Source organism: Homalodisca vitripennis, chromosome 8 (assembly GCF_021130785.1).
Source record: "Homalodisca vitripennis isolate AUS2020 chromosome 8, UT_GWSS_2.1, whole genome shotgun sequence".
Classification (NCBI taxonomy): domain Eukaryota; kingdom Metazoa; phylum Arthropoda; class Insecta; order Hemiptera; family Cicadellidae; genus Homalodisca; species Homalodisca vitripennis.
Window position 1 is genome coordinate 66857091 of NC_060214.1, and position 23841 is coordinate 66880931.

Consider the following 23841-nt stretch of genomic DNA (forward strand, 5'->3'; position numbering starts at 1 on the left):
TCTTTGAATGCTAGGAATTATTGTTAATATTTTTTTGTTATTAGCCACTGTTTTGCTTTCTTTTGTCATTTATTAGATCAACTCTTATTATCTTTTGGCCACATACTGTTGTATAGTTTTAAGTAGGTATAACCATAGTATTTATTCATTGTTCTATGGGGTAGGTCCAGAAAGTAAGTTCCGTTTGGGAACACAATTAAAGTGTGTACAGATACAGAAAAATTATTTATTGCACAAAATTCTACAACTCTTCAACTACTTTTCCACATAACCCGCTGAAATTTTGCAGGCATTTGTCATAGCGTGTATACATATGCGCATTCTGTATACCTGCTTCATAGAAGTTTGCCGCCAGTGCCTTCCACCAGTTGGAAACATTTTCTGTCAGCTCTTCATCATTGTTGAAGTGTTGACTGCCAAGGAACGACTTGAGATGTAAGAACATATGAAAGTCGCCAGGAGCGAGGTCAGGGCTGTACGGAGGATGGTCAAACACGTCCCAGCCAAATCCTTGTAGGAGGTGTTTTGTCACATTTGCAGTGTGTGGGAGTGCGATGTCGTGAAGAAAAACAACACCTTTGGACAGCAATCCTCGGCGCTTAATCTGTATTGCGCGGCGCAATATCCTAAGTGTCTCGCAATAAACATCTGCTCTGATTGTTTGACCACGCAGTAAGAAATCAATGAGTAAGGCACCACTACCTCAAGCTCCCCTTTAAATTGCGCAAGCGTTGGGCGATGGAGCAAAAGATGGCTGATGGCACCTGGCTTCCGGAACAGTGAATGGAGGAGGGACACGGGCAAAATGTCATCCAACGAAAGGAGAAGGTTAAAAAAGCCGAGGGAGGCAACTGCAGGTGCTGTAACCTTAGTAATTTTGGTAGATGAGCAGTCTTCAGCTACTCTTAAAGGGAGGGGCTGGAGGGTGTTCATTAGTGTGGAGCAGGTCCAGCTGAGGGCACGGGGTGGGGCGGCTGATCATGGGGGTCAAGGTCCTTCAGATCAACCTGCAGCACAATAAAGCTGCCTCAGCTGTATTCTGCAGACACTTCCTGTCGGAAGATTTTCATGTGGCTCTGATACAGGAACCTTGGATCTGCAAGGGAAAAATATCAGGGCTTTCAATGACAGGGGTGAAAATTGTTAGTGCCCAGGTTGAAAAGGCCAGAGCATGTATTGTTGTAAGCAACAAGGTGGACAGCATTCCTGTTCTGGAATTTTGTTGCAGGGATCTCGCCACAGTCAGGCTGATGGTGGCTGGGACTGGACGAGTCCTGCTGGTTGCATCATCATACCTACCGTATGATGATGTGGAGTCCACGCCCTCCAGGGAACTGGCTGCCTTGGTGGCCATGTTGGGAGGAGTGGATAGGAACTGGTGGTGGGATGCGACGCCAACTCGCACAACGAGGCGTGGGGCAGCACCAACACTAACAACAGAGGTAAGTTGCTTCTGGAATATATAATGTCCCGTAGTCTAGTGACTGCAAATGTGGGAAATGTGCCCACGTTTCGCACGAGGACGCGTAGGGAGGTGATAGATGTGACCATGATGTCGGAGGGTATGGCTGGTCGGATACGTGGCTGGCATGTGTCTGACGAGCCCCCCTCTCTGATCATGCTCACATCTGTTTAAAGATCGGTGAACAGATGCTGGAAAAAAGTTCAGTATAGGAATCCGAGGAACACAAACTGGGTATCATACAAGGAAAACCTCAGGGCACAGCTAGAGTCTGATTCCACTAATGGGAAACGGATTCACAGCACAGCGCAGCTTGACAAGTCTGCCGACAGTCTTACTTCTGCGATTGTCGGTTCCTTTGATCTCGGCTGCCCGTTTATCAATAGGAATAGATTCAAGGTAGCCTGGTGGAGCTCTGAACTGGCCTCGTTGAGGTAGAGGGTCAGGGCTTTATTCAGGAGAGCCAAAACTTGGGGCACTTGGGAGACCTACCACAAGGCTCTTGCACTGTACAACCGCAAGGTTCGTACGGCTAAGAGGCTAGCCTGGAAGAAGTTCTGCACATATATTGATAGTGTGCAGGGTTGTGCAAGGCTACAAAAGCTACTAGCAAAAAAATCCCATCTCGCCGCTCGATAGTCTCAAGGACGATCAAGGTGTTTACATTACTGAACCGGAAGGAGTTCTAAAAGTTATGATGGGAACACACTTTCCGGACTGTATTGTTCATGAGGGTGATCAACCACCCGACAGTGAGGGGAGACATGCGGGCCGCACCACTCATTTGCAGTGGAGTCTGACGCACCGTATTGTGACCTTCAGAAGGACTGAGTGGGCGATCAACTCTTTCAGTCCTTACAAAGCTCTTGGGGGTAACGGGGTGAGACCGGTTTGCTTGCAGCGGGGGTTGGATATTCTCCTTCCCCAGCTGTGCAGACTGTTCAGAGCCTCCATGGCCCTCAGGTACATTCCACTATCCTGGAAAGTGTCCAGAGTAGTGTTCATACCGAAGCAGGGGAGGGCTGGCATGGATCGGCCGAAGTCTTTCAGGCTGATATGCCTGTCCTCCTTTCTTCTTAAAATGGAGAAAATGGTTGCCAAGTTTGTTTGGGAGGGAGCTCTTTTGGAGTGACCTCTACATCCTAACCAGCATGTCTACACTCCAGGAAGGTCATGCGACTCGGCCCTGCATCAATTGGTATGCAGGATTGAGAAGACGCTGGCTGCAAAAGAGGTACCCATAGTGTCTTTCTAGACATCGAAGGAGCCTTTGACAACACAGCCACTCAGGCGATTATCAATGCGGTCTACAAGACGTGGTGTTGATGTTCAGGTGTGTGTGACTAGATAAGGGCCTTGCTCACAGACAGGATGGTTGTCACAACCCTCATGGGAGCAAGTGTTAGTGCGAAGACTATGAGGGGCTGTCCGCAGGGTGGCGTCCTCTCTCCTCTTCTGTGGAACCTGGTTGTGGACGACCTGCTAAATTCTTTGAATAGTAGCGGTGTCTTTGCACAGGGGTACGCAGATGATATTGTGATTCTTGTGAGTGGCAAGTTCAACACAACAATCACGGAACTGACCAATGCTGCTCTGAACATGGTGGGAAATTGGTGCGATGAGGTTGGCCTCACTGTCAACCCCACCAAGGCTGCTGTGGTTGTCTTTACCAGGAGGCGACAGATGGAGGGCACTGGTCCCTTCCTATTCAAAGGCTCTTCCATTGAGCTGAAGTCTGAGGTCAAGTACCTGGGCGTGATCCTAGATAGAGTTCTAAACTGAGGACCTCATCTAGAAAGGGTCATTGCCAGGGGGAAATGGTCTCTAATGCAATGCAGCCGTGTGATAGGTGGGCCCTGGGGACTGAAGCCGAGGCTCTTGTACTGGCTTTATGTTTCCGTGGTCAGACCTGCACTAATGTACGGAGCTGTCATCTGGTGTTTCCAAAAACGGAGGCCAACACGGTGGTAGCTCGTCTGGCAGGTATCCAAAGGATGGCCTGCCTTGCTATCACTGAGGCTTTTCCTAGTGTGCCAGGCATGGCTCTGGACTGTTGTCTTAACCTCGCCCCCCTGGACATTGTCATTCGGGCTATGGCGAGGAGGAGTGCCTACTGTCTTCAGCAGATGGGACTCTGGTCGGGTTGCAGCGGTGGGCACTGTAGAATTAGCACCCTGATACAGGAGGATGCTCTGCACATGATCTCTGATCAGATGCCACAAAAGTTTTCCTTTGACAAACCCTTTAGGATTGTTGTACCCTCTAGGGATGATTGATCAGAGGGAAGGAAACCTCTTCCATCAGCGGAGCTCGAATGGTTCACAGACGGCTCTAAAACAAAAAGTGGCACAGGCACTGGAATTCTGGGAGTGAAACCATGTAGGGAGCTGGTGGTCCCTATGGGTCCGTATCCGACAGTTTTTCAAGCGGAGGTCGAAGCTATTATGGAATGTGCTTGTGAGAATCTTTGTCTGCGATATAGGAGCAAGACGATTAATATTTTCACGGACAGTCAGGCGGCGCTGATGGCGCTGTACTCTTGCGTGATCTAATCCAAACTGGTTTGGGATTGCTATCAGGCCGTTTCCTCCCTTGCCAGAATCAACAATGTGACCGTTTGTTGGGTTCCTGGTCATGAGGGGATTCATGGGAACAAAAGAGCTGATGCCCTGGCGAACCAGGGCTCAGCGACAATTATGATGGGCCCTCAACCGTTCTGCGGTGTTCCAAGGTGTGAATCCTCTAGGGTTGTCTCGAAATGGATTCGCACGGATGAGTAGAATGGTATTACAGTCACCTTCCTCCAGGGTTGCTTCGGACCTTCTCTCATTAAATAGATCAATGTCTTCTCAGGTTATTGGTCTCATTACGGGGCATGGTCACCTGAGGAAGCATCTTCACAGAGTCGGTATCCTTCAGGAGGATCCGCTCTGTAGAAGGTGTAATGAGCAGGAGGAAACTGCTGAGCACCTGCTCTTTGATTACCCCACAATAGCAAGGGAGCGGTATGCCATCTTTGGTAGTTTGGACACGGGGGGTGAATTTTCCCAGGAGGACCTGATAGGTTGTTTTCGGCGGTTTGTGGAACTGCTGAAATTGTAGACTGGTGGGCCTTATGGTGTGTTTCCAGGGTGCGCAAAAAGCCCTTGAGGTTTAAGTGCATGGCAGTAGGCCACCCCAAGGAAAGAAAAAAAAAATAAATACCTTTCCAGTTCTAGAACACTGTGCAAATCAATTCTCTAGGTGTCAAGATTTGTTTCGCCTTAACCTTTGCTGGGGATGAAGTGTGCCTCCATTTCATTGATTACCGCTTACATTCAGGGGTGTCATAAGAAACCCAAGTTTCATCTCCTGTGACTATCTGTGCCAGAAATTCTTCAACACCTTCATCATAAGGGGTTAAACTGAAGTGCACTACCCATCCGTTTTGTTTTGTGTTGATCAGTAAGAATTTTTGGTACCCAACGTGAGCAAAGTTTATGAAATTTGAGTTTTCCAGTAACAATTTCATGAATTAGTGATTGTGAGATTTGAGGAAATTGCATATAGAGAGAGATCTTGGACCCTGTCATAAATCGGTTGAACCAGTTCTCCTGTAACCAAAGATGGACGCCCACTTCGTTCCTCATCATGCACTTCACTACGTCCTTCATTGAACTGTCGGACCCCGCTTCTCACCATTGAATCAATCATCACATTTTGATTTATAAAAATTTCAATAATGTAATGTAATTATATAAATTTATTGGCCAATAAATTTTAATTGGTATCACTTTCCTAGCATTCAGAAAAAGAATCTCAGATTTGATGTCACAAGCTGCGGGATTTTCAATCAACACTGACATTGTAAAGAAGCACAACAAAGCGTAGGTGACAGTGTTCTCGCAATGGCACACGTTTCTTCTCCTTGATACAGAGCGTCTACCGCGCATGTGCGGAACTGCAGTGGCGATAAATTTAAACAAAACTTACTTTCTGGACCTACTTCGTATCATATTGCATTTAATTATGATAGTGTACTAAAGTATGTACAAATTTATAAATTGGATGATTCCCTTGGAAAATAAAATAAAATGGGGATTTAATTATACTCAGCTAAATTCTATGGAGGGACATGCTCCAACAGAGAACTCAATCTTGTATATGTCAAAATAAACTTTGATGCAAAACTAAACGTCAACAGATGAAATCATATATTTATACATTCATACATTCATATTTCATTAAGTTGGGTTTTACAACAATGTTCAAATACAAAAAGTGTACTGACTTTTCTTGTTACTCGAGATGTTATCTCGAAACACCTACCTTTCGGGAAGACGTGGGACCAGCGTCTCCGGTTGGAAGTGATCTTAATGGTGACATGAGAAGGATCAAAGGGGTTGATGAGAGAACGTCCCGGCCGGAGGATGGGGGGATATGCCCCGTAACTCTGACTGCCGGGAGACCCCACTGTTGCACCTGCTGGACGAGTTTCCCCCTCTGCCATATCACCTCCACGACTCTTCGCAACTATAGAGAAGATAATAGTGTAAAAAATAAATTGCCTTAATTAATCTTAATACTTAATGTTCTTAACTAATAAAAATTTTTTTGATTTGTTTCATACTGATATTAAATCTAATCAAACATACCAGTAGATTTTATGTAATATTTCATAATAGAGGAACATACATGGTCAAGAGACTGTGTAATACTCCTTAATCATCAAATACATTCAGTTTGACGTAGATTCCTGACTATTTATCTTAGCTTTGTTTTGATTGATGCGTAAACCAACTCAATTTAGACCGCCAAACAATAACTTTATGATACTCTGACTGGTTTTTTTGTCCAGTCCAACTGATATGTTTCCGTGACAAGCCAATACTTCTTCAGAAAATGAAATTCTTCCTCATTGCATTTGTTATGAGCGTTAACCTACATTGAGGATTTTATAAAGATTATCTTAGACACACTAACAAGTCTTAGATTAATGTCGTAGTTCTAATCCTAACCAAGGATCAAGGTGTAATTATTTCAATAAAGAAAAACACAAAACCAATTTTTGAAAAACATTATTGGAAAAGGATGGTTGAAGCCTTTATCAAAGACTACAAATTCTTATGATATTAACAAAGCTTAAGCCTGTCAAGCTACCCTCTTTAGAGATGTCCTGCAATAGGTTTCACCAGTTGTGAAAAATGCTCGAGAAGAAGAAGAAAGTGTCTCTCTGTATTTTACACTTCTTTTATTGTGGGAGAAAAGAGAAATATTTAATCACTCATATTAAATAATACACACATTTGAAAGTCAACTACTAATGTTTATAATAGTTATTGAGTTATTATGTAATCAAACAAATATAAAGCAAGTTAAAAAAATATTGATATAATAATTAAATATCAATATTATTGATATAATATTAAATATCAATATAAAGCGCTAGCATGCAAGTGGAGTAGACGTGTGTGATCTCGGCTCCGTTAGTTTTTTATCTGTTAATCTAGGTTTATGTAAGAGTTATTTGGAAAATTTGTGCCCGTTATGTTACTTTGGATGTCAACTCTTACCTATTAAGTTATTTGTCAGTGAATGTGCTTTTATAAACCTAATTGCTGTGATAACCACTACATCTCGTGCAAAGTGAGGTTAGTTGAGTTGGGAGCTGAGACGCCAGTTGGGGCACGCAAGTCAAGTCAGCTGTGGTGACGTAATCTACTGTACTGTCGTCTGTCAACTGCAGTCTGTCGTCTGCTGTCATGAGTGAAAACAACAACAAGTCTATTGTGCGTACCCGTGCTCAGGAGTGCCAGTGATATGCAAGCTATTGATGAAAAACTAGATCTTATTCTTTTAAAAATTTCTCATATTGAATCGGACAGTGCCTTATTTAAATCTGATATAAAAACAATAAAAGAAGATAACAAGAAGTTTGCTGCAGACATCAACCAAACTCTAGACTTTTACTCACAAAAGGCTGACCGATATTGAAAACGATGTAGACCGTTCGAAGGGCGAAATAAAGACCCAGGGTGAAAATATCGAGTTGTTAAAAAGTGACAAACGTTTCTCTGAGGCGCAGAGGTGTCACAGTCTGAAGAAAAAACTTATCGCTAATGCGCAGTATTTGAAGAGCAACTGTTTGGAGATACAAGGTGTTCCTGAAAAGAAAACTGAGAATGTGACCGAGTTGGTGATAGCAGTAGCTGATGTCTTGGGATTCAAGATGACTCCTACAATGATTGACGCGGCGCATCGCCTGGCAGCTGTTCCTGGGAGAACTGGTCCACGGCACATCATCGTGAAGTTTTGTCGCAGGTTCGACATGGAGCAAGTGCGTCGCCTGGCCATCAAGAAAAAAGGTTTCTCTGCTTCTAACTTGGGCTTCTCCAGTGATCTGTCCATTTATGTGAACCTGGCGATGACTCGTGAACAAGGATTCTGTGGGCGGACACTCGCAAATTGAAGGACGAGCTGCGTTTCAAGTTTGCATGGATCACCGCTGCCGGAAAGATGTTCCTGAGAAAATCTGACGGAGATCAACCTGAGCTGATAGAGGACCACTCGGACTGGAGCGCCTGAGACGAGCACAGCGGACTGGACCACGGATGGAGGAAGGGAAACAACACCAATGGTTAAGCTGCCGGCTGTCATCGCATCGCCAACGTATGTTTTGTTATTATTTATTATCTATTTGTTCCTTTATGTATATTTACTGCATGTGTTATTTATTTGTCTTATTGCATTGCCTAGGTGCATGTGTGTGTATATATATATATATTTCTAATTTATTACTTTATAAATGTGTAGTAACTTAAATATCTATTATCAAAATGTTAGAGGTCTTAAGACCAAAACTTTATCTTTTAGATTGGGAGTATTAAATAATAGCTATAAAAATTATTGCACTCACAGAAACCTGGCTTAATGAATCTATAAGTAACTCTGAACTGTTTGATGATAGCTATAATGTATACAGGAGAGATAGAGTTGGTTTGGGTGGGGGTGTCTTGTTAGCTATAAAAAATAATTTAAAATCTAGTCGTTATTCATACTTTAGAAACTAATGGGGAACATATGTGGGTGCGAATTAATTTAACAAAATCTCTTTCAATTATTCTAGGCGTAGTATATTTCCCTCCTAATTCACAAAATTAGCATTGTACAAAGAGTTTTTCGAAAAATTTGAACAATTCAACCTTTCTAAATGCGATAAAATTTTTAGTCATGGGTGATTTCAATTTACCCATAACTGGAATCAATTTTACTTTGACTGATGGGGGAGAAATTTGTAGACAGTTAATGTTTTTTATGCAAATGTTTGACCTTAAATTAAAAAACAACGTGTTAAACTGTTCCGGGAGAACCTTGGATTTAGTTTTGACTGATATAGATTTAAATGTGTTTGAAGAAGAGCCTTTGGTTAAGTTGGATCGTTATCACCCGCCATTGCAAATTGTTTTTGAGTGTATTGTAAATAAGACTAAAGGTTCGCCTATGAGCAATGGCAGGTTTAATTTTAAAAAAGGAGATTACTTTGGCTCTTTACAATTCAATCAACCTGTTTAAACTGGGAAGGGGTTTTAGGTACTAGTGATGTAAATGACGGTGTTCATATTTTTTATAATTTATTGTATTCAAAAATTAATGAACACATACCTGTAACAAAGCAGAAAAAAATTAAATATCCAATCTGGTTTTCATTCGGTACAATTCAAATAATTAAAAGGAAAGAACGATTACGCAAACAATATAAAAAATTAAAATTTGAATACTTGTTGAATGAATTTAAATTAATTAGAGCTGAATCAAAGCGGTGTATTAAAATTGATTATCTAAATTATACTTCCTCTTTAGAGCAAGACGTAGTAAACAATCCGATGTCATTCTGGAGTGCGGTGAGGAGATTGAGGTCGACTGATAACAGAACTACAACAATGACAGTGGACGGGGGTGAGGTGGAGGGTAATGCGGAGGAGATAGCAGAGGCCTTTGCCTCAGTATTTCCAGTCGGTGTACGATACCTCTGCTCTGGACTGTGATCAGCTGGCTAGCGTTGCGCTCAGCTCTCCTGTTCATTCAAACATTCCTTCCTTCTCTCTGGGTGCTATTACTGATCAGGAGATGTTGCAAGCATTTATGAAACTCAAGTCCAAGCGATCATTTGGTCCAGACGGCATACCATCTTTTATTTTTAAAAAGGATGTTTTGAATTTTTTAATTACACCTTTAAAACACTTATTTAATGTTTCAATTAAAACAAAATTATTTTCCAGACCGGTGGAAACTAACAAAAGTGGTTCAATATTTAAAAAAGGCTTGAAGAACGATATAAAAAACTATAGACCAGTTGCTTTGTTGTCAACTCCAGCTAAGCTATTCGAATCAATTTTATACAGTAGAATTTTCAACCACGTGCAAAATTATATTACACCTTTTCAGCATGGGGTTTTCTCTGGCGCTCTATTAACACAAATCTATTAAACTTTTCAGATTACTGCTCATCAGTTTTTAGATAGAGGGAGTCAAGTTTACACAGATTTCTCTAAAGCATTTGACAAGGGTCAATCATTTAGAACTATTAAAAAAATTATTATGTTTTGGATTCTCTGAAAATTCTATTAAATTTTTTTCATCATACCTTGGCAAAAGGAAAACAATTAGTGACATTTAATGGGATTTCTGTCTAGTGAATTTGAAGTACAATCTGGTGTGCCTCAGGGTTCTAATCTTGGTCGCTGTTGTTTATTTTATTTATAAATGATATTGTGGAATGTGTGAAAAAATAGTAAAGTTTTGTTGTATGCAGATGACATGAAAATCTTCCGTGAGATTTAAATCTTTTAAACGATTGTAAATTACTGCAAGACGATTTGGATCGTTTGTTCTTGTGGAGCCAAACAGGCCTGCGATTTAACGCGGACAAGTGTGTTGTCATGAGGTACACTAGAAAAACTCGAAATGTTGTAAAATTTTAATTACTTATTAAATGACACCTATTCTATCCGTCTGTTCAAATTTCAAAGATTTGGGTGTTATTTCGACACTACTTTTTCTTTTTCCAAGCATGTAATCGATATTTGTAAAACAGCGTACAAAATTTTTGGATTTGTATGCAGGTCGAGTCAATTTTTTTAAAAAGTATCTACATTAATACAATTGTATTTTTCCTTGGTTCGATCAAAATTGGAATTCGGATTTGTAATATGGAACCCATATCAATATTATTTAATTGAAATGATCGAAACGCTTACAAATAAAGTTTCTAAGGTTTTTGTACTTCAAAAATATTTGGCATTTATACATACTTAATTACCTTATTCTGAATTATTGACTTTGTTTGAGTTTGATAACCTCCGTAGGCGACGTTGTGTGGGGTCTCTAGTTTTCTTGAAGAAGCTGATAAACTGGGGAGGTGAACTGCAGTGTCCTGCTTGCCCGTTTAAACTTTAATGTTCCCCGCCCCTCGTCTAGAGCTCGAGCGTTGTTTCAGTCCTCACTTCTCTCATTCAAATCTAGGTGCACATTCACCTATCAATACAATGATGCGGCTGTACAATGCTCTGCCTGACCATGTTGATATTGTGTCGTCGACCTTGACCTCTTTTACCGCAATAATCAGACCTTGCTTTGAATAAAATCGTGTACCGAAGCACTTTCTTTTCCTCGGGTGTCCGGATCAGTGCGGGCCGACGAAAAGCCGGATAGGCCTTGTATTTTCTTACAAGGCCATTGTCTGTGTTGGCGCTTGGCCCAGGAACGCCTGGACATCTGGGGTTTGGGGGTGTTAGGGAAGCTGAGGCGGGTGTTGAAAAAAGCCAGAGCCAAATAACTCTTTTAAAATATACAAAGCTGTTATTGTATCCGAGTTTAAGGTTCATTTACACTATTTAATAAAATGTGTTATTTATGGTATTATTTAATTTCTATTATTGTGTTCATTGTTTTTTTTATGTTATATATATAAAATGTTTTATATTTTAGAAAAAATTTTCGGTCTAGGTAAAATTATATGTAATTATACTGAGTTAATGAGGTGTTTGTTGTTATTATTATTGCTGTTGATAGGCATAATTTATTTCAATGTACAATTCTTTAATTTAGGGCATGAAGAGCATGGACTTGATTTTAAGCATAAGTGTTGTAATTTTTGAGCATTGTTAGCTAGTAAGAATAAAACTATTAGTTATATTTGAATTGATATGTTACATTATAATTGGATAACTATCTGTATTTGTAACATGTAAAATCTAAATAAATAAATAAATCAAATGATACTGTGTAGTGTTTTCATTTAAAATAGTATGATGAACGATTACTGTCGCAATATTTGCAAAAATTAATTATAATATTAAGATCTATAGTAAAAAAAATCATAATACCTTCACAAAATAGATTTACTGACAAATGTATTTTACTATGAAAACATCTGTTTAACTAATACCATACAGCAAAGTCAAATACAGTGAATTGTACTACCGTTGTTACTGTTTTTGATCCGATATCATAGGAAGGTGATACATTTTTAGAGAACATTATCACAGGTGATGAGAAACAAAACGCCAGTCAATGGAATGGAGACTCACAACGTTGCCAGTTAAAGTCAAGACCAAATAAACAACCTCAACACGCACGGTTATGGTGACCGTGATTATTGATAGACAGAAATTGTTAGGCGAGTTTAAGGAACAAGGAAAATCAATAAATGCTGCCACTTATTGCGAAACTCTGACTAAACTTCGACATGCAATACAGAATAAGCGAAGTAGCCTATTGACATCTGGAGTTCTCTTGTTGACCTACCTCTGCCATCCAAACCCAAAATCTCATCAGATCATTTGGTTGGTAAAAGATTGACCACCGGCCATACAGCCCAGACTTGACACCAAGTGACCTTCACTTGTTTCGCTACCAAAAGAGTGCCTCTGCGGTAAGCGTTTCAACACTGATTACGAAGTGAAAGAAGCAGTTAAAGATTGGTTATCCTCACAGGTAGCAGACTTCTATGACATCACCATTCAAAAGTATGACAAATGGTTAAACAAAAATGGAAACCATGTTGAAAAATAAAGAAAAATACCAGGAATCAAATAAAACAAGTTATTTAAAAATATGTAATTTATTTTTTATAAGAAATCGGACCATAGTTTCCGAATGACAATAGTGACACAACACGCTGCACGTTGCACATCATTGTGAAGGTAGAACCACATAAAATAAGTTTTATGTATTGTATAGTGTATTATGAAGGAGTGGGGATGAGTTGCACGTAAGACACGTATACATCAGTTCCGTGATTTAGTTAGTTTTAAGTGAGAAATAGTGATCCATTGTTTACAATTGTTGTCAAGTGCGTGCACATTGTGTTAGTGATCACTGTGAGAGTAAGTAATCAACCTACAATTGACAAGCTGATAAGAAATTGCAAGTTTTTAAGTTGATAGGAACTGGTCTGTGCAATATCAGTGAGCACCATGTCAGCTGATAACAAGGTCACGACGCGTAACTCGGCTAAGTCATGAAAACCGGAGACGCCCGAGCCTGCTTCACTACAGTCTATTGATGACAAGTTGAACTCCATAATCAATATTCTAAGCAAACATACAGATGACATACAGGACATTAAAAGAGGAACAGAAAGATTTAGCTGCTTCTATTGAGCTGTGCCATACTAAAATCAGTGATGTGAAACAACTTGTAACCAAACAGGACTCGAAAATAACTGCTTGTGAGGATGAACTGGTATGTGTAAATGAGGAGAGTCAGAGGTTGTGGAAAGAGCTGAAAAGTACTAAGCAAGAACTTAGGGACTTGGAACAATATTCTCATAGAAACAACTTGATTATATATGGAATACCGGAAGATAAAAACGAAAACATTCAACATGTCGTGAGAAGATTGGCTGTCACCCTACAATTTGAAAACTGGTCATTGGGTCTGATGGATGCTGTACATCAGATGGGAAAAGCTACACAGACTCAGCCCAGACCCATCATCGTAAAGTTTGTGAGCCGACTCGACAAAGATGACTTCTGGAACAAGAGGAAGGTCAGGCGAAACCTCAGAGCTACCGATCTCGGCTACAGCAGCGAGAACTCTATTTACATTAATGAATCGCTAACACCTGCCAACCGAAAGCTGCAGAAGATGACGAGGGAGGCTGCCAAGCAGAAGGGTTATGACCAAGTGTGGACGGCCAACTGCTCCATCTTTGTACGATGGGAGAAGGGATCGCCGGTCATCAAGATCACGTCTTCCACGGACCTCCAACGCATGTAGAGACAATATTTGTAAGTTACCGTATTGCATACCTCTTAAGTGTTATTTATGTGTAATCTTTATATATTTTTTTAATTTATTTATGTGTTCTCTATATTTATTAATTATTATTTACTATAGTTCATTAATCCATAGTATCTTATGCAAAAGCCCTAATATACATTTTTAGCTTTAATGGGTTACTTTTTCATATCTATTAAGGTTTATTTATGTGTAATCTCTATATTTATATTTATTTATGTGTTCTCTATATTTATTATTAATTATTTATTATAGTTTATTAATCCATAGTCTCTCATGCATAGGCCCTAGCATATATTTATTGGCTTTAATACGTTACTATACTATTTATATATTTATAATTTATTATTACTACAGTTAGCCCCAAATAATTTTTTCTTAATCGACTTTTGGAAAACTAATTTATCGGAATTGACTTTTTTGTTCACTTTCAATTTAAATGATTAAAGAATCAATAGAATATTCCATTTATTATAAAAATGTATGAGGGCTCAGAACTAAAACTAATACATTTTTTTGCAATTTAGTGACAAGTAGTTTTGAAATAATAGCCTTGACAGAAAGGAATTTACAATCAAGTTTTAATTCATCAGAACTCTTTTCTGATAACTTTAATGTATATAGGTGTGATAGAAATTTAGATATTACAGGGAGACAAGGAGGAGGGGGAGTTTTATTAGCTTTGTCTAAAGATTTACTGTCAAGTAAATTAGATAACTTTCAAGTAAATGTAAATGGATGTGAATGTGTTTGGGTAAAAATCTCAAATAATACGGGAAAAGTATTGTATATTAGTGTAGTTTATTTTAGACCTAGATGTCCATTAGGGGTTTACCAGGCTTTTTACGATTCTATGCAGCAAATACAGTTTTCAGTTAATAATAACGTAGTGATCATAGGTGATTTTAACTTGCCAATATATGGATCAGATTCTAGCTTAATCACTGGTGATAACGTATGCAAGGAATTATCTCTATTTTTAAATTTAAACGGTCTTAAATGAAAAAACAATATTTCCAGTTTTCAAAACAAAACATTAGATTTAGTTATTCCCAACATGGATAAGATAGAGGTAACCAGGTGTGAGGATCACTTAGTGGGAGGACCCTTATCACCTGGCTATTGAGGGAGGATTGTTATCTTTTAGGTCAAGGTCAACTGGACCAGTGGGTTATTGTTTCAGTAAGGCCAACTTTCTTCAATTGTATCAAGACTTATCTTCCGCTAACTGGTCTCAATTGTATTCCATCCCAAACGTAAATAGCGCAGCAAATTGCTTTTACAGTCGAGTGTATGAAATAGTTGGAAAATCTTGTCCTTTGAAAAGAGAAAAAAGATCGAAGTATCCATTATTGGTTCACCCCATCAATTATTTTTAATTTGAAACTAAAGGAAAAGTTGAGGAAAAAATATAAAAAATACAGTTCTTTAGAAAATTATAATAGATTTAAGAATCAAAGGTCTCTTTTGAAGCACAAAATGAAGGTTGTGTACGATAATTACTTGCATAACATAGAAATTTTAATTAATAGAGACAGTACTAAATTTTGGAGTTTTTTAAATAGTAAAAGATCTGAAAATAGTAAGTTAATGGTTATGGAATATAATGGAGTCAACCATTTGTTGTGAGTCTTCAGGTGGATTCGAGAATCGTTTAGATTTACAATTCGGTCCAATTTAAATTGTTTATTTAGTCAATATTTATTTCTAAACTGTTGTTGACTTTGGAGTGTTTTATATTGGATCCGACAGACTGCACTGTGACACATAATACAAAGTGAGCTGATACTTAACAGCTGTTAACACTTTCAGCTGAACTTCATTAAAAAGGCAGAAAAATTTGTTTACATTAACATTTTAGAAAATAGGCTATGTTATTATTGTAAACTGCTTGATCAGTAATGTAATGCAGATTGCATAGACGAAGTTATTATCTAATTTTAAATTTTGATTGCGCCAATGGTCAATAAACTATCTAATGCCATGGAAATACTATTATGCATTGTTACAAAAACTACCTTATTGTAGAAAGCTGTGAATGTTTGCACATAAGGCAATCAAATCTGGTTAGCTCCTTTCACATTATGAATGGCATTTCTACTGTAGTTGAAGAAAAGCAAATGGGAATAACACACTCTTACCCTTATACTACAAGCATATACCTTTATAAATATTAATTAATCGGTGGAAATATTAAAATCACCTAAGCACCAAAAATTAATCTAATTTGGATTCCAAAACGAACATATGAGACCATTTTTTTGTTTAGTGCAACAGCATAATTCAATTGTGAAACCATAAATAGATTAGACCGGGAGTAAATTTAAACGACCGGAACAGACTTATATTGACCACAGCAAATTTTTAGTTGTACGATACACTTTAGTCATTAAGACAAAGAGGCAAACTGTTATTGTTATTGAAATTGTCGAAGAACTTCTATAAATTATTATGGCATATTGGAGGGAAATACAAATCTTATAAAAACTGTTTCACTTTACTATTTCAGGCTCCCAAAACACTGTTCTTTAAACTTAAATCTAAAATGGATCAGGAGATTGGAATAGCTTTGAGTGACTATCAATTATCTCAGGACTGTTTATTATGTCATAGAAAAAGAATAAAATGAATATATTGTCCGGTTTCTCAACAAGAAATTCAGCTTATTGCGTGGGAAGCCGAGGGTAACTGCTAGTATTTTAATAAAATTTTAAAGTAAAAGCTTGTACTGAAGAAAAAATTACATTTTTTCTGCATGGTATTCCCTACACGAAAATATTTAGACTTATACCATTTTGTAAATTAGTCACCTAAAAATGTCTTTTCCAAAATCACAATTTGAAGTTTTACAAGTAAATTTTATACTTTGCAAATTATTTCTAATAACATGTGAATCATAGATACTTATACAAATCATAATAATTTACATTTTATGTTATCTGACTGTTATCAATATCATGAAATGACAGCATGTTCTAAATCTGCATCTTATACATGCTGGTACAACTATAACTGGTACGAATTCATCATCAATTTCTTCACTTTTATTACACTCATATTCACTTATATCTAACAGTAATAAACCTATTCCTTCCTCATAACAACACAAACACAAATTATACAAGCAACAACAGCCCGGTTCACATTTAAACTTATTTAGTCACGATCACAAACTTCAGACAGCCCGTGCCACGGCCATCCTAATGTCAGATGAGAGAATAGCTGATAAAAATAACATGTCAGTTACTAATTTTATTTGTTATGCATAGTATGAAATAAACCTATTGTATTAGTACGTTTTAATACTTTTTATTTGTTTTGAAAACAAAACTTGTTGAAATACACATTAACTCGTATTTCTGATTTCGGGTTCTGACATCAGACTATTAGTATACTCGTATGGTTAGTAAGCTGAAATGTTATGGTATTATCGATGAACCATTGCACTTTTTTGAAACTTATCTTTGTGGCAGAATGCACAGAGTCTCGGTTGCTGGTACAGAGTCACATTTCGAGAAGTCCTTGCTGGGGTTCCACAGGGATCTGTTCTGGGTCCGCTTTTGTTTATTATATACATTAACGATCTGCCTTTCAATGTTCCATGTAAGACCACTCTTTATGCCGATGACACTTCATTTATAGTTACTGGTGAATTACTTAATGAGGTAAAAACACATAGTGGATGAGGTAATGGAGGTTGCTTATTCTTGGTTTAATTGTAATAATCTAGAAGTCGATACTGATAAAACAGAATCAATTTAATCAATTTACTTCACATTGAAAAAGTTGAATGTAAAAGAAAATTGTTCTAAACCAGTTAAGTTGCTTGGAGTAGTTTTTGACCAGAAGCTTTCTTGGGAGGCTCACACCAACACAGTAATTTCAAAACTGTCTACGGCCTGTTTTCTACTTAGAAAATTAAAATCTTGTGTTGGTGGAGATATGATGCTTATCTCCTACTTTAGTGAATTTCACTCTCACTTGCTATATGCTGCAATGCTGTGGGGAAATAGTAAGGGTGCTAGCCAGGTTTTCACATGGCAAAGGAAGACAGTGAGAATTTTGGCCAATTTAGCATATCAGGATGATTGTAAGCAATGTTTTATTGATTTTAATATAATGACAGTTCCTTCCATTTTAATATTTCAAAATTTAGTACATGTAAAGAAAAACCAAAATGAATTTGTTTGTTTTAATGAGGTCCATGACTATTATACTCGAAGGGCACAGGATATTATTATACCTTCTTCCAGGCTACAGAAGACTATAGCTAGTCATAGACATTTGCAAATTAAGTGTTTTAACAAACTACCACAAGAGTTCAGAAGTTTAGATCTTCAACCATATTTATGTAAATTGTCACGTTGGCTTATAAGTAAGGCCTTTTATTCACTTGAGGAATTTGTTACAACAAATATTAATCTACCTAAGAATAGGTGGATGTGTGGCAGTTTCTCTCTGAAGATGGCTTTTTCTGTTTGCACTAACCTGAATCTATTATAGTATTCTTTCTGTGTTTTGTATAAGCACTTAAATGTATCTGGATGGTGCAGGCCTTTGGGCAGTGTGCACTTTAACTTAGTCTCATGATCATGTTTAGACTAATTATATTATTATGTATTTTAAATTAACATAATGTATAGTATAATGTATAATATAATATAGTTTTGTATAGTGTAATGTATTATAAATTTTATTTCTTGACGTTGTCTATAGCAATGTAAAATTGACAAATGACAATAAATAAAAATGAAAATGAAAATGGGTTACTACAAAACTCAACTCACAATCGTCAGGTGTGTTGAGAAGGATGGAGCTGTCATCCTCGGTCCGAGCAGAGGCTGTGGCCACGACCGGCGTAAGCGGTGGCGAACCCGAACCCTCCACATGGTGAATATCCGGATCAGAAGTCTTTCGTTTGGTTATCTTGGAGGAGGAGGAAACAGAGCCTTCCAGCGTTGAAACACTGGTCTTCTTAGCAAGCCGGTTGGCTTTGCTAGAAGTGAAACATCCCAAAAATGTCAGAACTTTCTTTATTCCTACATTTCAATACAAATAAATGTACAATTATTCCATTTGGATTAGTATTAATGAAGGTTGCAAACATACTGTAAACGTGTAATTAATGTATTTCGTAAAATAAACTTAAATTTAATACCAAACAACTTAGAATCTAGTATTAAGGTTTAAAGTCATTAAAAAACCATATAATTGCAAGTGAAAATTATCAGTCAAGCATACATGGTTCTACGTTAAGTGGTTCAAAAGGTGAGGATTATTATGGATTTTCTAAAATCTTTAAAAATACATTATACTATTACCGTTAATCCATTAAGAAGACTAAAGGGAATAATAATAGTCTCCTAGCGACTTAACATTAGTGCTTGTCACTATTTTATAAGTAAAATGAATCCTAAATATTGACCATTTTATATGGATACTTTTTAACTCTTTCCTGACCAGAAACCTTGTCGTACCTCAAAAAGTTGACAAATTCTACCTTAACAAAGCACCTCATTCTACTTTACCAATGCTATATGATCTATTAAAAGAAATGTTTTTCTTGTTTTCTCTACGGTTCTCTCTCATCAGTGCTGCTGCTACCTAGTGGAAACATATGAAACATTTTGTACCTTGCACCGATCACAATAACCATGTATTTCTTCTGTTCTACAAACCTTTCTGACTTTGTTGCCTCCTCGTGGTATTTATTGAAATTACCTGTTTTTTTTTATCTATTTTCTAGTTTTACTGAATATTCAGTTTCATCATGGTTGATAATGTCTGTTCTTAGTCATGGATTGCATGATGGTGAAACAAATTATGTGGATTGTTCTCTTAGGATTTAATAAGGTATAGAGGATTAAATAACCTATAAAACAATGTACATTCAGATTCAGAAATTCTTTATTCACAAACACATGCATTGAATGTACAATGTAGTATTCAAATAAAGAACATTATAGCTAATCCAAAATTATTTAATATCAACTTATAAAAAATTCCATATATACTTAAATACATATGCACATATTGAGGTAAACAAATCACTTATCCCTTTCAAAAAGTTCTTGGAATTATATAGAGGTTTATTTTATAGGTTTGAGCTTTAAGTTTAGTTTTGAAATTATTGGTGTTGTAATGAGTTTTTAATTCAATTGGTAAATAATTTAGAAACCTTTCCCCATGTATGAGGTTTTCTCTTTATAAAATTCCAAGTGATGAGAATCATTAGATATATTGAACCGTGTATTACACTGATGTTTTCTTTCTGTTAAGGCAAGATTGCAGAAATGTATAACGTAATTTATAGTTTCAAATATGTAAATATTGTGGACAGTAAATATTTGGAGTTCCTTAAAAATATGTTAACTGAATCTCTTCTCTTTACATTTTTTTATAATTTTAATAGCTTGCTTTTCTTTAACTAGAATTGTATATAAATTATATGATGTGATAGCTCCATAAATAGCTATACCATAAACAATGTGAGAATTTATGAGAGCATAATAAACTGATTTTATAGATTCTATACTGCAAACCTTAGCCAATCGTTTCAGTGCATATAGACCATTGGAAATTTGATTTAAAACACAGTCCACATGTTTATTCCAACTTAAGTTTTTATCTATAGCCAATCCTAAACATTTTTACTATAAGGATTCTGCAATATTGTTCTTCCTCAATGAAAATGTTGGGTTGAACTCTGTTTAGAGCTTGTTTTGTGGAAAAAGAGATAAAATTTGATTTGTTTGGGTTTAACAAAAGGGTTTTACCTATCAAGAAGTCTTTAATCACTAAGAGACCTATGAAAGTGGACATCTCAACACTTTCAACACTTTTACCCGAGATAACCACATTTGTGTCATCAGCATACAAACAGACATCAGAGCTTCCTCCCACCACTAAAAGCAGCTGGTTTATGTAACAATGAAAAAGAAGTGGACCTAATATTGATTCTTGTGGAGCTCCATGCTCAACTGTTCTTAGTTTTTAATGAAATTTGTTTTTAAACAATGCCGAGCACTCTTTGAAACATGCTCTATTTCAACGTATTGCATCCTATTTTGAAGGTAAGGACTAAACTATGCAAATTTCTTTCCCATAATATCCAAAATTTAAAGATTAATTTACAATGTGACACACTGTTAAATGCTCTCGTCAAATCCAGAAATGCTCCAATCACATGTTTTCCCTTATCCATTGAATTGATTATTGAATCAATATACTCAATACTTGCGATAATCGTAGATCGTCCTAATCGAAAGTTGTCTGTTTAAGAAATTGCTGGATTCCAGGACATGTTCACATAACATAGCTATGAAGGAACGGATTAATGCGAATATCGAGTTGAGCTCCGTTTCACTTTCTGCTTAGTGCAGTCTCTCAAATCTGACACTATCACAGACTTTACTCCTAGAGCTTGGGGTCCATGTTTGTTTGAAGAAATCAAAAAAGGTTGGTGATGAAGAAATTCAAAATGAACTATTCGTATCGTTTCAACATCAGGGACATTGAGACAACAGAAGAGGTGTGTCTGGTTTACCCAGCAGTCACCCAGTGTAATCCAGATGAATCATTTTCTCCTCAATGTACGTGTTAAATATGGTATTGGCAAAACTAAAAGAACGCAAGTTCGTTTTCTCCTATGATAAATTGGTTAATAATTCAGCTAAGAAGCGTCAGGAGTGTGAGGCAGAATTGGACCAGTAACTGTTAAACAACAGTGTGCTCTAATGGTTCTTATTCATTAAAGTTATATTAACAGTTTAAAAAATAGTTTTCTTAATCTACATTTGAACTGAAACAGTTCTTTTTGTGATTAAAATTTTGTTTGTTTGACAAAATACGTTGTCAAAACACTGAGCAGATAAAGAAATGTATAATTACAACACTACAGTACCTGCTAGTTTGAGAAAGTGATGCGAACACCTGGGCATCGTATGCTTCCATCTCCTCCCGAGTGGTGGGGGTAGGGCGGTCGTCATCGAGAAATAAGAATCGTGTTCGTACTGTACCAGGAGGTTTGGGCTCCAGGACACCAGGCGGTACTTTGATACGAGGAATGAAATTGGAGTACGGCGTTTTTGTGTTAGTTATGAAAAAACTGAAATTATAATGGTGTTATTATAAATTTAACAAACATAAGTTGGATTATTTTTATAATACTTCAATTTATACTATAATCCAGTTACTAATAGGTAGTATAGTAGTTAACACAGTAATGCCCATTAAAAAAAAAAAATTGTTTTAACTTCAAATTTTAAAAAGAACGTTGGAACACTATAGTTAAATAAAAATCTAGGGACTCTTCTGTTTTCTGAATACAGCACTCAAGTAAATACCTTCTAATAATGAATGTTTTAAATCATAATAATGAATTAAATCGGATGATTACTTGAATATACTTTCCATTTCACACATCAAAAGATCTTTTCTAATATATGTAAACAAATGGGGCTTTCACATAATTTATGACACTACAGTTGAACTTTTGACTTGTTAACATAAATTTCAAGACAATTAATAAATCTTTGTGTTATTGAAAAAACTATTTAAATTATCATATTGTAGTTGGATACACTTAGAAAAGCAGACGTTTTAACCCTTCCCACGCCATACACAAATATATTCCAATAATAGACTTGACCGAAACACCAAACACAATTATATCCGAAATTAAACATTGTGTCTATTGAGTTTTTAGTTCCCAAAAAGCCTTGGGAATGGCAGGTGCACACTCCATGCTTACCACAGTTGACAAAGTATTTTTAGACAACCTACAATCCACAGTAGGGGGTGGGGATCCCCTTTATCTAGCTCCTTCCACCTATCATTTTTTTCATGAAGTCTATAGAGCTGATGATAAGATAATAGAAATTATATTCTATATTAAATTGTACCATGAATTTTAATTTAGATAAAATTAACAGTATAGTAAACAGTTATCTTTAGATTTTTATCAATATGCAAATTTTAACAAAATGGTTTTTTTAATTAGCTTTGAATTTTTTTTAAATAGATATTATAGATGACTTGGCAATAAAGGAAAATTATGGAATTCATTAACGGTGTGCAAAGGGTTGTCTCAACATAAATAATTATTTTGATTGGTAATTGTATCTTAATGAGGTTATATCAACGATTAGAAATATTCCTTGTATGGTTGTGCAGTTTTGGTACAGACATAATTTATAGATTTATTTTTATTTTGTTTCAACTAGAGGTTTTGTTATTTTACTCCAGTGATAGTTACACATACAGTTGATTGAGGATTTTGAACTATTTCGTGTTTATAAATCATAATATTTTCTTACTCTGGTAAAACTATGAGGTATGTTAAAAGTTAATTTTAATTTTTTTCTTTAATACTGTTCATTCGTCTACATTAATGTTGTTCCCTCAAATTAGTCCCCATCAGTTATTATGCACTTGTTCCAGCATTTCATTCAATCTCCAAAACACTTTACAAACTCAATCTTTGGGATAGCCTTAAGCCCTTTGAGCGATGGACTTTTATGTCATCTATGCTTGTAAATCGACAGCCCTTAAAGATTCTCTTTATTTTTGAAATAAAAAAAGTCACACAATCCCCTTGTTAACAAAGCCATAGGCCTTTGTTAACATTTCCCACACTTTATTTCATTTTTCACCCAAAATTTGTTTACATATTCTTTGATGCATTTTTTTAACCAACTAAAATCGTTCAGTTCATAAAACAAGTTAGTAGCTGTCACTGATAAAGTAAACAATGACAACAGCTGGAAATGTTGTTATACTTCAGGAGCATGAGTATCAACACAATAAAAATATTGTACTCTCCAAACCTGTGAAACTTAAAAATTCCCATTTCTTTTTGAATACACCACATATATCCAATTTTTCTGCCTACCAATACTAATCAAACGATGATAACGCTCATACAACAAGTTGCCAAGCACTTCCGTCTCTCTATGTGACGGGCATAGTCTTTAGTGTTTACACAATGTAATTGTATGACCGTGCTCATCTTTAGACTCAAGCGGATTAAAGGAGTTAAGTTTCATTTTTTATTTTATTTCCATCCAGCATGATATTGTAACTAAAAAGAGGAAAGT

The 23841-nt window shown here is 36.7% G+C and overlaps 1 protein-coding gene across 1 annotated transcript in view; it reads right to left on the bottom strand.

Moving 5' to 3' along the window:
- LOC124368209 (GATOR complex protein Iml1-like) overlaps nucleotides 1–23841 on the bottom strand; it is a 105748-nt gene that overhangs the window by 42890 nt on the left and 39017 nt on the right. The window contains exons 10-12 of the mRNA XM_046825484.1: nucleotides 21648–21851; nucleotides 18532–18740; nucleotides 5771–5974 (exon numbers count right to left, since the gene is read on the bottom strand). Coding sequence (XP_046681440.1) covers nucleotides 5771–5974; nucleotides 18532–18740; nucleotides 21648–21851 — 617 coding nt within the window. The remainder of the gene's footprint in view (nucleotides 1–5770; nucleotides 5975–18531; nucleotides 18741–21647; nucleotides 21852–23841) is intronic.